The sequence below is a fragment of the Salmo trutta genome, chromosome 37 (assembly GCF_901001165.1).
Source record: "Salmo trutta chromosome 37, fSalTru1.1, whole genome shotgun sequence".
NCBI classification, from domain to species: Eukaryota; Metazoa; Chordata; class Actinopteri; order Salmoniformes; family Salmonidae; genus Salmo; species Salmo trutta.
In genome coordinates, this window is record NC_042993.1 from 30,171,965 (window position 1) to 30,190,091 (window position 18,127).

General features: G+C 42.8%; 1 protein-coding gene across 1 annotated transcript in view; it reads right to left on the reverse strand.

Moving 5' to 3' along the window:
* The window catches only part of LOC115177311 (myelin basic protein), a 45,821-nt gene that overhangs the window by 11,266 nt on the left and 16,428 nt on the right, over positions 1 to 18,127 (reverse strand). Inside the window, exon 3 of the mRNA XM_029737963.1 lies at positions 8,788 to 8,875. Within this exon, the coding sequence (XP_029593823.1) occupies positions 8,788 to 8,875 (88 nt within the window). The remainder of the gene's footprint in view (positions 1 to 8,787; positions 8,876 to 18,127) is intronic.

An 18,127-nucleotide genomic window follows, 5' to 3' on the forward strand; every position in this document is an offset into this window, starting at 1 on the left:
TAACGAACAGACCAACGAGCGATCGACGGATGGAGCGAAGGGAGCCAGGTTGAAAAACAGCAGCACCCACTCATATCCTCTTCTCCTTCAGCCAGAACAGAAGAGCATAGAGCTCTTAACCCAATCAGCCCTGGGACAGACTAATGTAGTCTGCTGCAGCATAGGCAAGGCAGCAGCAGGCCCGTTAGAAAGGCAGAGGACGGGCCAGGTCCCAAATGCAATCAGAACCAAGACGCAAACATGAAATAAGTAATATTTGACTTATGGTGAAATCATTCAATTTTCTTGAAAGAGGCAAGACGGTGGAGATCTTGAACGGAATTGCTCTTTCATAAAAGGTAGAAGACCAATGTCTATTCCTCTATTTTTTCCCCTTATTTTATATCCAAGACCTTCAGCAATTCATTCCAGTTGCTTTTGTATTAAATTCAATATCTGAATCGAGCTATTTTGACTTTCCGGGGTTTCAAGGTTGACTACTTGAGCACACAGTTTTGGTTTCATAATGTCGGCCCAACAGACTTTAGCCACACTTTCCTTGAGCTTTAAAGCGCAAACGCAGTTCAAGTGGATCGAAAAATTACACCCACGCGGTCTGAAACCTTCTCCAGCATGAGAAAACATTCACCTGCAATGGGATATGCTCAGAGAGCCTCTCACATCCCTATGGCGACCCCTAGGCCTAGACCACCCTGTCCATAGTGAAAGAGAACCACAGCGACAGCGCCATGAGAGATCTTGATTTGAATCTCCCAGCTACTGTTTGTTTAATTCTATTCCGAGGAGAGGGGACAGGGGGGACGGGGGGGGTAGAGTGACAGACTGACAGGCAGGGAAGAGGGTCAGCTAAGGAAACCCAGACAGGTCAGGAGGATCTGGAGCCAGGGCGGACCCAGACAGACCTGGACTGTGGCTGCAGCCTGAGTGTAGGCCCCGTAGGGAGACCTAGGTAACGGAGCCATAATGGCCTTTTAACAGCACACAATGCTGACTGGGGTGTGTTTGCTCAGGACTGGAAAACGAGTGCAAAGTCTGTTAACAGAAAGTGTGGCGTGGATATGTTAGAGACCTTAACGCTTGAGAGGCCTCGGCGACCAGAGAGGTTTGCTGATGACAACTCAAACAGAACAGACCACTAAGCTGGCTCTCACAAACTACTTTAACCATGGCAATTTGGTGGGAAATTCCATATTTTTTACTCTCTCAACCAAGCCGTCAAATTGTTTCGGTCAATGTGCTTGAGAGCAATAATGAATGTTCTTTCCTCTCTCGAAGTTGATGAGAGTTCTAGAAAGAGGCATTTTACAAAATAACAGTGTGCTAGCAGCCTGTTAAGAACGGTTTGATATTAACAACACCTGATGAAAATAGCATACCATAAAAGAGCCTGGACTTCAGACAGACACGAGATCAGGATCCACCAAACCTGAACGTTACATACCTGTTGTGTCAGTGCCCTAACAAAGCCCACACTTCTAATATAATAATAACAACAGCAATAATAGTAATAATATTGGATAATTTGTCTCATTGACAAAATCTGTTTTGCAAAGAGAGAGCTGTCAATTCAACAATGAAAAGATCAAGCCTCGAAAGCTCTCTCTCTGTCCTTTGGCCGATGTTGCTTATCTTAATGAATCAAAAAGCCAGTGATTTTCTCTATATAGGTTGCCACCAGGTGAGTTGCATAAGAACAGCTTTGAAGCACATCCCTATAAAAATTTGATGAGGGCCACAGGGATAATAATTGCATTCGATGTGTCAGAGTAAGTGTCTCCTTTCTTAACGAGATCAACGACTTTCACCTGCATCGGAACTCTCTCAAATCCCTTAAGACTTTATAGCAGAACCTGAGCCGGGCTAACGTTCCAGTTAAAGGAAGAGTTTCCCCATTTTCAACGTTGTACGGTATAAACAAAAGGATATCATCCCTCGCCTAATCCCTCCCGCCACCTTCATAAAATCATCATTTGTCACTCGCTGAACATCACTGGTAGGTGACCATTTTGTGCCTTCCAAAATGTTTTCCCTCCATCTCAGAATCAGCAAGGTGCACCGACAGACAAACGATTATGTTTAATAATTGACAAGTTGTGTATAGGTTGTTTGTATGTTATTCTAGGATCAGGTGATACTATTTCTTACCTCCCCAGGTTAAAACAGGGTTTCCTTTAGGTGGGGGGGTTTGAAACAAACGATTTTCGATTGGAGAGCCTAGGCCTACACAGCATTGACCAATGACAAGTGTTTAACTCATGGGACATGAATTGGCTGCAGGTGGATCTCTAGCTATGGATCCATCTAAATGCTGTGCACTGTAACATCCCCAGCTGATAACAAGGTGCATTATTGAGGATGAAAGGATACCTGCTCATAACAGAACATCTCACTGACAGGTACATGAATACAGACTCACCCGCATCCACACCAGCAAATGTGCACAGGGGCGAATGTAAGCAAGAATGGGCAAGCGCCAACCCGCACACACAAACACGCAAACAAACAAAAACAAACACACTAGATCAGTCAATAATCCCAGTTACATGCCACATCTCATGCTTCTTGACCTGTAGTTAACCTTGTTCCCCAACCCTGAATCCCTCCCTCCGCCCATCTCCTCTCCTCCACACACACCCCAACCAGATCACTCCATCGCACAAACAGGCTGCGAGAGACACAGAGAAAATGGCTTTTCTATTGATCTGGTGCTCATTGTAACCAAGGCACACTGAGCTTTCATCTCTTGTTCTGCTACTTGGGGGCACTCTCTACCTTCCCTCTCTCTCTCTCTCTCTCTCTCTGTTTCTCTCCTCCCTCAGTCTCCTCGCTTTCTCTCACTTCCTTCCCTTCCCTCATTCCTGGCCTCTTTCGCTCTCTCGGTCTCCCTGCCCAATCTCCCTTCCCTCTCTAACGTACAGCTCTCTCTCTTACCTGGTTCTCTTTGTGTTTTCTACCTTCTCTCCCTCTTCCCCCTCTGTCTTCCCTCCCTCCCTTACTCATCTTCCCCTCCCTCTCTCAATGGAGACGTGACAAAAGCCGTAAGACCTTCCTTTGCACTGTGCCACATGACAAGCACCAGGGTCATCATTACCCTTACAGAATAACCGGCAGGGGCCTTCTCCGCCCCCTGCCTACCTCACACCTCTCCCCATGAATTAGTGTTGTCTTTGTGTCTCCATGTCTATAGTGATCAGAGGCAGTGGTGCGCCACAGGGGTCAGCTTTGAGCTGCTTGTTTGTTGTTCGGCTCCCAGTCGATATGGTGTTCCAGGGGTGTGCTCATGTGCAGGAACACAAAGAACATTTCTCCAACGCCACGGGTGCAACAGCCAGACCTCAGCTCTTTTAATCAGAACTGATAAAAGGTGAAAAAAGGGGGAGAGAATGACCGTTCGCTGTTCAAATCACAGAGTGTCTGGTGTGTTGTGACTGAGGCTTTTGATTCAGGATTTGTGAGAGGGTCAATTAGATGTTGATATTCTAATCGGATTGTGTCTGGTTAAACTGAAATATGAAATATGTTGAGGCTACCTTAAATTCGCATTTTTCAATTGATCGTTAGGTGCAGCCATTGTACGAGGGATAAAGAAGGGGTTTCTCAAAACATATTGTTTTATCTTGAGATGAATATGTACAGTTGAAGTCGGAAGTTTACATCTTAGCCAAATAGATTTAAACTCAGTTTTTCACAATTCCTGACATTTAATCCTAGTAAAAATTCCCTGTCTTAGGTCAGTTATGATCACCACTTTATTTTAAGAATGTGAAATATCAGAAAAATAGGAGAGAGAATGATTTATTTTCGCTTTTATTTCTTTCATCACATTCCCAGTGGGTCAGAAGTTTGCATACAATCAATTAGTATTTGGTAGCATTGCCTTTAAATTGCTTAACTTGGGTCAAACTTTTCAGGTAGCCTTCCACAAGCTTCCCACGATAAGTTGGGTGAATTTTGGCCCATTCCTCCTGACATAGCTGGTGTAACCGAGTCAGGTTCGTAGGCCTCCTTGCTCGCACACGCTTTTTCAGTTCTGCACACAACTTTTCTATGGGATTGAGGTCAGGGCTTTGTGATGGCCACTTCAATACCTTGACTGTGTTGTCCTTAAGCCATTTTGCCACAACTTTGGAAGTATGCTTGGGGTCATTGGACATTTCTCCAAAAAGTACGATCTTTGTCCCCATGTGCAGTTGCAAACCGTTGTCTGGCTTTTTTATGGCGGGTTTGGAGCAGTGGCTCCTTCCTTACTGAGCGTCCTTTCAGGTTATGTCGATATAGGACTCGTTTTACTGTGGATGTAGATACTTTTGTACCGGTTTCCTCAAGCATCTTCACAAGGTCCTTTGCTGTTTTTCTGGGATTGATTTGCCCTTTTCGCACCAAAGTACGTTCATCTCTAGGAGACAGAACGCGTCTCCTTCCTGAGCGGTATGATGGTTGCGTGGTCCCATGGTGTTTATACTTGCGTACTATTGTTTGTACAGATGAACGTGGTACCTTCAGGCATTTGAAAATTGCTCCCAAGGATGAACCAGACTTGTGGAGGTCTACAATTTTTTTTCTGAGGTCTTGGCTGATTTCTTTTGATTTTCCCAGGATGTCAAGCAAAGAGGCACTGAGTTTGAAGGTAGGCCTTGAAATACATCCACAGGTACACCTCCAATTGACTCAAATGATGTCAATTAGCCTATCAGAAACTCCTAAAGTCATGACATAATTTTCGGGAATTTTCCAAGCTGTTTAAAAGTCACAATCAACTTAGTGTATGTAAACTTCTGACCCACTGGAATTGTGATACAGTGAATTATAAGTGAAATAATCTGTCTGTAAACAATTGTTGGAAAAATGACTTGTGTCATGTACAAAGTATATGTTCTAACAGACTTGCCTAAACTATAGTTTGTTAACAAGAAATGTATGGAGTGGTTGAAAAACAAGTTTTAATGACTCCAACCTAAGTGTATGTAAACTTCTGACTTCAACTATATGAGTGAGTGAAGCAGACTTAGATTTTCTACATTGAAAGATACACTACATCACCAAAAGTATGTGGACACCCCTTCAAATTAGTGGATTTGGCTATTTCAGTCATGCCCGTTGCTGATAGGTGTATAAAATTGAGCACACAGCCATGCAATCTCCACAGACACACATTGGCAGTAGAATGGCCCGTACTGAAGAGCTCAGTGACTTTTAACGTGGCACTGTCATAGGATGCCAACTTTCCAACAAGTCAATTTGTAACATTTCTGCCCTGCTAGAGCTCCCCGGTCAACTGTAAGTGCTGTTATTGTGAAGTGGAAACGTCTAGGAGCAACAACGGCTGAACTGCGAAGTGGTAGGCCACACAAGCTCACAGAACGGGACCACCGAGTGCTGAAGCGGGTAGCGTGTGAAAAATCATCTATCCTTGGTTGCAACACTCCCTAAAGAGTTCCAAACTGCCTCTGGAAGCAAAGTCAGCACAAGTACTGCTCGTTGGGAGCTTCATGAAATGCGTTTCCATGGCCGAGCAGCCGCACACAAGCCTAAGATCACCACGCACAATGCCGAGTGTCAGTTGGAGTGGTGTAAAGCTCGCTGCCATTGGACTCTGGAGCAGTGGAAATGCGTTCTCTGGAGTGATGAATCTGGGTTTGGCGGATGCCAGGAGAACGCTACCTGCCCCAATGCATAGTGCCAACTGTATATTTTGGTGGAGGAGGAATAATGGTCTGGGGCTGGTTTCATGGTTCGGGCTAGGCCCCTTAGTTCCAGTGAAGGGAAATATTAACGCTAAAGCATACAATGACATTCTAGACAATTTTGTGCTTCCAACTTTGTGGCAACAGTTTGGGTAAGGCCCTTTCCTGTTTCAGCATGACAATGCACCTGTGCACAAAGGTCCATACAGAAATGGTTTGTTGAGATCGGTGTTGCAGAGCTTGACTGGCCTGCACAGAGCACTGACCTCAAGCCCATTGATCACCTTTGGAATTGGAACGCCGACTGCGAGTCAGGCCTAATCGCCCAACATCAATGCCGACCTCACTAATACTCTTGAAGCTGAATGGAAGCGACGTTACAATATCCAGTGGAAAGTCTTCCCAGAAGAGTGGAGGCTGTTATAGCAGAAAAGGGGGGGACCAACCCCATATTAATGCTCATGATTTTGGAACGAGATGTTTGACAAGCAGGTCTTTGGCCATGTAGTGTAGGTTGGACAAAAAGATTGGACAAACCTACACATTCCAGGGTTTTTCTTTATTTCAATTAACAGGTGTGCCTTGTTAAAAGTTAATTTGTGGAATTTCCTTCCTTCTTTAATGTGTTTGAGCCAATCAGTTTTGACAAGGTAGGGATGTTATACAGAAGATAGCCCTATTTGGTAAAATACCAAGTCCATATTATGGCAAGAGCAGCTCAAAAAAGCGAAGAGAAATGACAGTCCATCATTACTTGAAGACATGAAAGTCAGTCAATCCGGAAAATTTCAAGAACTTTGAATGTTTTTCAAGTGCAGTCACAAAAACCACTAGCGCTATGATGAAATTGGCTCTCATGAGGACCTCCACAGGAAAGGAAGGCCCAGAGGATACATTTTTTTAAATGTTAAATTTAACCTTTAACTAGGCAAGTCAGTTAAGACAACATTCTTATTTACAATGACGGCCTACAATGGCAAAACCCGGACGACGCTGGGCCAATTGTGCGCCGCCCTATGGGACTCCCAATCACAGTCAGTTGTGATACAGCCTGGAATCAAACCAGGGAGTCTGTAGTGACACTTCTAGCACTGAGATGAAGTGCCTTAGTTGGGCTCCCGAGTGGTGCAGCGGTCTAAGGTTAAGTTCATTAGGGTTACCAGCCTCAGAAATGGCAGCCCAAATAAAAATAAGTTCAAGAAACAGACACATCTCAACATCAACTTTTCAGAGGAGACAGTGTGAATCAGGCCTTCATGGTCGAATTGCTGCAAAGACACCAATAAGAAGAAGAGACTTGCTTGGACCATTAAACACGATCAATAGACATTAGACTGGTGGAAATCTGTCCTTTGGTCTGATGAGTCCAAATGTGAGATTTTTGGTTCTGTGTCTTTGTGAGACGCAGAGTAGGTGAACGGATGATCTCCGCATGTGTTGTTCCCACCGTGAAGCATGGAGGAGGAGGTATGATGGTGCATTGCTGGTGACACTGTCTGTGATTTATTTAGAATTCAAGGCACACTTAACCAGCATGGCTACCACATTATTCTGCAGCGATACGCCATCCCATCTGGTTTGCACTTAGTGGGACTATCATTTGTTTTTCAACAGGACAATGACCCAACACACCTCCAGGCTGTGTAAGGGCTATTTGACCAAGAAGGAGAGTGATAGAATGCTGCATCAGATGACCTGGCTTCCACAATTATCCGACCTCAACAGAATTGAGATGGTTTGGGATGAGTTGGACCGCAGAGTGAAGGAAAAGCAGCCAACAAGTGCTCAGCATATATGGGAACTCCTTCAAGACTGTTGGAAAAGCATTCCTCATGGAGCTGGTTGAGAGAATACCAAACGTGTGTAAAGCTGTCATCGAGGCAAAGGGTGGCAACTTTGAAGAATCTAAAATCTATTTTAATTTGTTTAAAAATGTACTACATTCCATATATGTTATTTCATAGTTTTGATGTCTTCACTACTTTTCTACAATGTAGAAAATAGTAAAAATAAAGAAAAACCCTTGAATAAATAGGTGTGTCCAAACTTTTGACTGGTACTGTATGTCCAAACAATTTGATATAGAACACTTCATGGGAAACCTCATCTGCATGTATAATGTAAATTAACTCACATCAGCATTTCTAAAGTGCACGGTTTACCTCCTTACTGGTAGCCATCTCCATCACTGTAGAGAAATCTCAGAGTAGCCAAACAGCTAGGACTCTCAGCCAGCTTTCTGTGGCTGTGCTATAACACAATGGATTCTGCCCTCACCTGTTAGGTTAGAGTACTACGTTTAGGGCACAATCATCTTTTTATACATTTCTTGTATTTCTACACTTCTTATTTGTCTAGTCATACCCTGGGATGCATCCGCAATGTACACAAAATGTGCAACGCTCTCAATTCACTGTTAGAGCAGACAATCCAAGTAGCCTAGAGGAGTAGAGGAGAATGAAAAACAACCTTCATTTACAGGTTGACAGAGTGCGGAGGGAGGGAACAGGGGATGTAGCACTCTTTCCATTACCAGGTTGGGTCACACCCATCACCATTAGCAATGAATCCCATGGGCCACGGATACCTTGTCATCACCCGGGTTCCTTCACTGAAAGATACTCTGCATTGAGAGATGGGCTGCATGCGTGTTGTGCTGTTAAGAAGCACTGCTTTTTTTCTGCTGCTGAAAAGGTTCACACTGTCTAAATCATTTAAGAGCATTGCTTGAAGTGGACCAGTGCTGACTGGTATAGAGTAACAGCAATTCAAATTGTCTGCTTTAGTACCAGAACCCCTTGCAAAATATTGGCACCCAAGAGTACCGGCACCCAAAATGAGTACCGTCACCTATTTTTATTCCACTTGAAGCAATGTTTAAAAGAGCTTTCGGGTGAGGGGCTCTCAGATAAGGCATTTAGGGAACCCTTTTTACTACAACCTTTAATCATTATGAAGCAACAGCATTGTAGCATAATCACGACAACCCTTTCCATCTTTTGTAACTGTATGTATTATGGCTGAATTTGCTTTGTGTCTGCGTGTTCTTTACCAAAAATTACTAAAACTAAAACGGCTGAAATAAATTTAAAAAACTCCTTACCAAAGACCTCGTCTTGTGATTCGGGTTCTGCCATGGTCTCACCAATGGGTGCTGGTTCTATGGTCTGTTCTGCTTCTGGTGACGAAGGCTTTTAAAAGAGAGAGAGAGAGCACAAACAGAAAGAGGTGAGCTGAGATACCATGGCAACAGAGCAGAGAGGCTTTTCATTATCAGCCACATGGAGCCGAATCTGATATTTGTTTAGAAGCTTACCTGAATTATAGCAGCAAACAAAAGTCAGGCACATTTGCAGTATTTTGGGGACGTGCTTATTATCATAAAAGCATTGCTAAATGCATTAACCCCCCTCTCCTCTAGACACTTACACACCCACACACCTACGCCATCACATGCATGTACACTGAGTGTACAAAACATTAAGAACACCTTCCTAATATTGTTTTGCACCACCCCCTTTTGCCCTCAGATCAGCCTCAATTCGTTGGGGCATGGACTCTACAAGGTGTCGAAAGCACTCCACAGGGATGCTGGCCAATGTTGACTCCAATGCTTCCCACAGTTGTGCCAAATTGGCTGGATATCCTTCGGGTAGTGAACCACTCTTGATACACACGGGAAACTGTTGAGCGTGAAAAAGCCAGCAGCATTGCAGTTCTTGACACACTCAAACCGGTGTGCCTGGCACCTGCTACCATACCCCGTTCAAAGGCACTTAAATATTTTTTCTTGCCCAATCACACTCTGAATGGCACACATACACAATCAACGTCTCAATTGTCTCAAAGCATAAAAATCCTTATTTAACCGGTCTCCTCCCCTTCATCTACACTGTTTGAAGTGGATTTAACAAGTGGCATAAATAAGGGATCCTACATAGCTTTCACCTGGATTCACCTGTTAAGTCTATGTCATGGAAAGAGCAGGTGTCCTTAATGTTTTGTATACTCAGTGTAAATGCACACAAACACAAAAACGCACGTGCAAACACACACATGCACGCACACACACGTCAACAAAACAATATTAGAAATATAGAAAATTGTCCCTCTGAGAAAGCTTATGGCGTGTTCAGAATATTATGGTGACTCAGCTGGACTGAGATTGTGTTCTTTTTCAAGCATACCTTGAAGTTAATAGCGTCTTACGTGTCCCGTTCCATGAATTCCAATTAAAACGTACCATTATCTGAGCACTGGTGATACATTAACTTTACTTTGAATCTTACAATATACTGTATTATTTCCCATTATTCACCATTCGAAACATTTTGAAATCCCCTTTCCAGTCACATTTCCCATCTCCTTCCAAAAAGATAATACACCTCTCTTCTCTGACTGCTTTTTTATCACAAACCATGGGGGACTTTAAAAACGTGGCTACTTCTACAAAGTGGGCCATGCAGCCACGAGTGGCAGCCTGCTTGTCACCGTCCGCAGGTAGAAGCTGACGACGTGACTTTGCACCTGCTTATCATAATAGAGGGATGATATTTCCATCTTGTTGAGAAGAGCATCCCAGAGGGAAAGGACAGACGGAGGGACGGAGGGAAGCAGCACAGCTACACAGAACGAGATAAGACCAGCCACTCGCACCACAATGAAGGGGGAATCAAATTCAACTTTTCGAGGAGGGCCGAGGTTAATGCTAAATCAAGCAGCATAATAGCTACTCTTGCTGCAGAAACAGGTAAGACTGGGAGAATATGCAATCTCAACCAGAATCTGTCTGTTCTCTATATTCAATGGGGTTCTTCATATAAAGCATGCCTATCTGTTTCTCCAAGGTTAGGCCCATCGGTCCTATAATTCTTGAAATGCTACCTTTTGAAAATGTCTGTATCTGATTTCAATTGGATGGGCTTTCGAATGGATGTATATAAAAAGATGAGCTGGTTCTCCTTTTTTCCATTTGTAGTGTCCAAAAGCTTTCTAAACTCTTGTAGTCTGGGGGGATTTGGAGTGTAGTGATTGAAGTAGGGTTGCAAAGGTTCGGAAACTTTTCGGAAATTTTCCATGGGAAGTTAAGCCCGAGGATTTTGCTTAAATTCATCAAAAAATGTTAGCTTATAACAGTGAAGCTTTTTTTGTGGGATTCACATAAGGCAATTCTAGGTCTTGTGACATATTCTGGTTAAACTATCCCCAATTCAATGGAATTGCAACCCTCTGCATGCACAGTGCATTCTTCCATCACATGTACAGCTGATTCTCAAGATCTTGCACACTAATGAGATGCTATTGAGCCCACACTACTACACTGTCTGAGCAAGGACTACATGCTTTCTGGTAAGTTTTGATTACAATACTGGGTGGGGTGAATATATTTTATATGACATACAGGATTTTTTGTTAACTAGTAAATAGTAGCTTACAGCCAAGTGTGTTTAAATAATTTCTAACTTGTTTAACAATTTCTGCTAGTTAGTTTTTGCTACCATGTGGGTTTTAGCTTGCTTGAGCCTGCTAACTGAGGAGGGTTAATTCACCTGTTCCCATACAGGTTTCATTTTAAAACATGGATCTTACAAAGGAGTTGTTTAAAGGAGTTGTTTCATCTAACTGCTGTGTACATTTGCAAATACTGTGCCAAATCATATGTGAAGAATGCAACAAAGATGCAGAATCATCTGGCCAAGTGCATAAAGTTCCCTCAGTGCTCACAACAAGCAACCTCTGACAAAAGTCCCTTTACTTCTATTCAAGGGGAAAATGATGAAGCAGACACCTTATCGATATCAACAGCTCATGGTCCTCCTGGAATCAGAAGTTTTTTTTGACTCAATGGAGGAACGTAGTCAGAGAAATGCTGACAAATGGCTTGATCGAGCCGTGTATGCAACTGGTTCACCTCTGATGCTCACAGGCAATGTTTATTGGAAGAGATTTCTGATTGTTCTTCAGCCAGCATACACCCCTCCAACCAGACATGCTTTATCTATTCATTTGCTAGATGCAGAGTTCAACAAAGTTCAAGTGAAGGTCCAGAAAATCATAGAGAAAGCAGACTGTATTGCAATCATCTCTGATGGGTGGTCGAATGTTCGTGGGCAAGGAATAATTAACTACATCATCTCCACCCCTCAACCAGTATTCTACAAGAGCACAGACACAAGGGACAACAGACACACCGGTCTCTTCATTGCAGATGAGCTGAAGACAGTCTTCAATGACCTTGGACTACAGAAGGTATTTGCACTGGTGACAGACAATGCTGCGAACATGAAGGCTGCTTGGTCTAAAGTGGAGGAGTCCTACTCTCACATCACACCCATTAGTTGTGCTGCTCATGCATTGCATCTGCTCCTCAAGGACATCGTGGCACTGAAAACAATGGATACACTCTACAAGAGAGCCAATGAAAAGGTTAGGTATGTTAAGGGTAATCAAGTTATAGCAGCAATCAATCTCACCAAGCAAAGTGAGAAGAATAAGAGCACCACATTGAAACTGCCCAGCAACACTCATTGGGGTGGTGTTGTCATCATGTTTGACAGTCTCCTGGAGGGGAAGGAGTCTCTCCAAGAAATGGCCATATCACAGTCTGCCGATATGGACAGCCCCATCAAGAGGATCCTCCTGGATTATGTATTTTGAGATAGAGTGGTAAGCAGCCTGAAACCTACAGCAGTAGCAATTGCACAGATTGAGGGAGACAATGCCATCCTGTCTGATGTTCAGACTCTGCTTGCAGATGTAAGAGAAGAAATCCGTACTGCCCTGCCCACTTCACTGTTGCTTCAAGCAGAGGAAACTGCAGTTCTGAAATACATCAAAAAGCGTGAAGACTTCTGCCTGAAGCCCATACACGCTGCAGCGTACATGTTGGACCCCAAGTATGCTGGCAAGAGCATCCTGTCTGGTGCAGAGATCAACAAGGCCTATTGTGTCATCACTACCGTGTCTCGCCACCTTGGCCTGGATAAGGGCAAGGTTCTTGGCAGTCTGGTGAAGTACACTTCCAAGCAAGGGCCAACATATCTCTTCATCCACATAGTGGAAGGGACTTTGTTGAGCTGAGGCTCTTTCCCCTGTTGCCTCCATCATCCTCCAAATCCCACCAGCATCAGCCACCTCAGAGCACAACTGGTCCTTGTTTGGGAACACACACACCAAAGACACAACAGGCTGACCAATACAAGGGTTGAACAATTGGTGGCCATCTGGGCAAATTTGAGGCTTTTTCAGCCTGACAATGAGCCATCCTCAACAAGGTTGGAAAGTGACAGTGAAGATGAGGCCTCAGAGTGTGATGTTCAAGAGGTGGACATTGAGCTTTAGTTTCTAGACTATCATTTTACAGATGTTGAAAAAGTTTTTGGAAGATGCGATGGATCATTGGGGATCATTCAATATTCCCTTCCTTTTGTTGTTCAGTGAAATCATCCCATGTGAAGAGTCCTCATTTAAATAAAGTTCAATTCGTAAATACATTTTTATAATTTCTTTCTATTGGAAGGATTTCATCATTTGCAATTATGTCTACTTATGATAAGGTAAAAGGTTTATGTTTCTGTCCCCATATGATATGGTAAATATATCCAATGCAAAAAACATCTATATTTAAATGACATTAATATTAATTCCCATATATTCCCGTTAATTCCCACACAAAGTTTCCACCTCTGAATATTCACCAAAATGTGCAACCCTAATCGGAACCTCTCATAACTTGGAGGAATTTCTTAGAGAGAGTCAAAGGTCATGGTCTTATCTGTTTCCTCTCTGATAGGTGGGCCCTTAAGCATGTGTTCATCCCCAAGAGGAATGGTGAATGGGGACTTGGAGACTCCATCCCACAGATTTCTTCTCGAACAGCAGGATGTGCTCACACTGCAAATGTTCACAATATCTCACAGACCTGCTCACATGAAGTATGATTACTCACAAGTCCCCCCCCCCCTCAGGCTCCTCAAAGCCTCTAACTTAAAAAATATACTTTTTCAAACCACCCGCAAAAACAAACTAGGGTATAGGGTAATTAGCCAAAAGGTCTTACGCACCCATGACATGGCAAATAATGTGGCCACCTAGCAATTTGACATTGTTCTTAGAACAAGAAAACAATATTATATTCCCAAGGGATACGTAGAGCCTATAGCTCATCATTACCAAACAGAAAGCCTGGCCTTAACAAAAAGGATGTAATCTTACTGAGGGATTGTACAATTTCTAATCCACATCCTAAGGAATACATTTCAAAACAGAGAGTGAAGCAATATTGCTGGCCACAGATATAAAATCAGTGTCAGGAAATAGACAAAGAAGGACCCCATTGAACTTAAACTGTAAGGACGTTTTTATCAGAGTACCAACATACAATTACTTGAGCTAAGTGAAAATCATAGCCCTCGGGGAATTGTATAATTTTTTTCATTGTAATATTAAATTGTCAAAGAGCTGGTAATTTAACAGCATGTATCCCACTTTAATTATGAGTAAAACAAATTAGTGTGCAACAGGATAAATGTCAGTGGTGCTGTGACATTAATGGTAAAAACAAGTACCAGCATCAAACAATACTCATCTGTACAACTGCAAGCCACACTAGTCACATGACTATTACCTAGTCAAAGCCTTCCTGCTGTGCTTGTCTGCTGTGTTCGACAGGTCGTCGCTGCAAATAAGAATCTGTTATTCTCTGCAAAAATAAAGGTCAAATACAAAATAAATATATCTGCTGTATTTGTCCCTGCGTAGGTCTCCAAATGTGGAATGTATTTGCGTTCTAACAGTATTATCCAGAGGTACTCTCTTTACCTTAAAGGAACGTTGTGGGGAGCTTTACTTCTTTGTTTTGGAGAGCAGTGAACATGAATGTTACTATGGGGCATGATTGCGCAACATGGGGGAGAGCAAGAACAGGAAGGGAGCGCTTCTGCTGCTAACCAAGCATGAACAGGTTTGGAACAAATGAGAAGGAGCCATTTACGACCCCCTTAGCTTTAGGGAGAGATACTGAACAAACCTGGGTTCAATACTATTTGAAACTGCAAACCCCGCCCATTTGGCACTCCCAGGCAGACTAAAGCAAACACTCAAAGTATTTGAAACATTTCAAATAGTATTTCAACCCATATCTGCTACTGAAAACAATTCCAGTCAGGCAGAAACCAGAGCCAGCATGCTGAGCTGAACATGGGAGTCTGTAAGTTACAGTTCAACACAAAAAGAAACTCCTCTCGGGGCAGGAAAGTGTGGACAATAGCCTAACTTCAGGACCACTAACTGGGCCTCAGGCTCCCTCCACTGGAGACTGGATTTACACGCTGCCTCTCGTCTTAATATGCAATGAATTCACACAATACAACATGACTCTCTTGAAACTGAGAAAAAGCCAATAAGGCGGCGTTCAAAATGGCAGAACATGATCAACAGCTGTGGAAGTTGGACATGGATTAGGGTCTCCACAACAGTTCACAATGCAGGCTTATCAGACAGGAGATTGGATTCTACCACAGGCCTGATAATGCATGAATTCTCCTCAGACACAACCACGTCTCCCAAATCTGCTTTGTGAGGGTGGATAAATAGTCCTATCCCCAATGTACGTGTGTCTCAGTGTTTGCATAAGGCCTTATAGCCAGCACCATAATGGTTGCTTGGAATCAATGTTGTGACACTCTTTAAACTGTAAAATGTTTTGTGTGTTTGTGTGTGTGGGAGGGAGGGGGGAGATATATCAGCTATGATACAAGCAGGCAGATTAGTATATCAAATAACATGACTTGCATCATTTCTGATCCCCTTTCTTTTTTCCCTACCACTCCCTCCCCTGGTTGGATCACCAGGTGAAAAATATTACAATTCAATATACACTGCCTCAACACTGTGAGTCTGCCTGGGCTCTCCTGTTTTTCATGGTACCCCAGCAGGCTGGCTGAGTCTGACAGAGCCCCATAGATTCTCATCAACCCCGGGGCAGGTGGCCAGGACAGGCAGGCCCAGCCCCAGCCCGGGTTTCACTGTCACTGTCCTGTTGTCTAGGTAAGCCCATGCCAGGAATATTAAGGCCTCGTTATTCTGTGCTTCTGACACCATTCAAAAAGGCTGTCTTCCCTTTCTCTCTCTTTTTTTCTCCCTCTGTCTTTTCTAATTCCATTATGCAGTGGAAGAGGAGAAGGGTGGGGCAAAGTTGATTGCGGCCACAGCTGAATTTTTAATGGCGCGCCTATTTTCTCTGCTGTAATTTGAAAATCGGTGACAAATTGACTTCGGCAAGGCGGAGGTTAATTACCTGATGTCGTTAAAGTACATTACTCGCCATTTAAAGCCCCCTCTTTCCTCCCCACCCACGCCGTAACAGACAGGAACAATAGGTGGGGTGCAATTTCGGAATTCAGAGAGCGAGACACTGAGAGAAAACAACTCACCTCTTAATCATCTTTGTTCTGTTCAATTATGGGCGGCATCGCGTTCTGCTTTTTTCAGTAAAGTAGCTGCTCTCAGACCCAACCTGACTGAACACAGTGGTGTGTTATTGTTAAATAAGCCTCTACTTGTCCTTATCGGTGGACCACACAGCATTAAGGCAGCTACTGTATATGCAAAACGTATACTGTAGATCAGGTAAGAGTTCAACTAAAACCATGGAAACGCCATGCATACGTCTCCCCATGGGGGATAGATCCAGAATCTCCTCAGTGCAGCCCATCTAAATTAGCCTACATTTATTTATATGTGTATTCAACATTATGTTGGGGTACAAGTCAAAGTATAAGGCTTGTTTGGATGTCAACCTCAATGTATGTTAATTTCATATTCACCAATGAACTGCATTACAGTAAAACATTACGTCAACTTCCACCACCAATTTCTTTTTGGCTAGCTATGCTACCACCTTATCCAAACAGGAGTTAACCATTAGCAAAAAAATAAATAAAACATCTTTGCCAAGAGTGTGCAAAGCTGTCATCAAGGCAAAGGGTTGCTATTTGAAGGATCTCAAATATAAAATATATTTTGATTTGTTTAACACTTTTTTGGTTGTTACATAATTATCATATGTGTAACTTCATAGCTTTGATGTCTTCACTATTATTCTACAATGTTTAAAATAGTAAAAATAAAGAAAAACCTTGAATGAGTAGGTGTTCAAAAACTATTGACCGGTAGTGTACAGTATATGCTAATGGGATTTTAGTAACCACATTGTGGGCCTGTTAGGACACACAAATAGCAACGGATTTCACAAACATCCACTTTGTTAGATCCAGGTTTTTTTTATGGCGCCAATGACGGTGTCCTTGTGCTATCCCCCTTGATCACTTACCGTATGTATAGAGCACATGGAATAACAGCAGATGAAACCTCCTCAGAAAACTGTTTCATGTATAGGTCTACCATCTATAAAAAGATCAAAGATTTTGTTTTGAGCATGGACCTCTACACTATAAATGTAGACCTTTAAGTTAGGTCATATTGACAATTCTTGAGATATTTACATGGAACACAAATGAATCATACAAAAAGGTGAGAATGTTGTTTTTAATCATACATGTTGTATTCACTACCTACAGTAACAGAGCCACCCAGGGACTTACAGACATCAAGCCATAGAAATAGAAGAATAGCTATTCTCTATGAGTCAAGCAACCCCACAGCCAAAGGTTTTATCTTATCTGTGCCAGTCCTCTTCTGCACAAAGGCTTTCTAAGGCTTTGGCTTAATCCAGTTTATTCTACTGAGTGGACAGAACAAGCCACAGAGGGCTAACCAGCTTCAGAACGAGCACCCAAACACTAGGGCTGGGAATTGCCAGGACCTCAGAACACGATATTATCACGTTACTTAGGTGTCGATATGATACAGTATGTATTGCCATTCTATATGTATCACGATTCTATATGTATTCGATACCGCAATTTTTTGCGATTCAATGTCCCAAACATATTTTTTTGTGCAGGAACAGCTGACTAGCAGTAGCTTAATTTAACTTCCTTCTTTTAGAGAATTCATAGTTGACGTCAGAGTCTATATAAATTCGTGACACTCAACTGTATCGATTTAATCGCCCCCCCCCCCCCCCCCCCTCACTACCAAACACCCCCATTGACTGATGATACTTGACTTTTAAAAGCATTGTAATTGAATAATTTATGAAGGCTAGTTCAACAGAAAAGAATAACAAATTAACTAATGATAGAACTGACAAATCTTCCCCAAAAGGGTAAAAGCATCAGTGTTTGAGACATGATATAAAACATGACATCACTCAATGTGTAGGATGGTTGAGATGAGCTCAACGTTACTGGACAGCTGGACTCTTTGGGTGGGAGCTGAATGGGCTCTTGTGGACCATTGGCCCTGAGCTAATGATAGTATGAAATTGACAATAAGCTGATTCGTACAAAAAATTAATAAAAAAATGTCTCTAGTTGTCT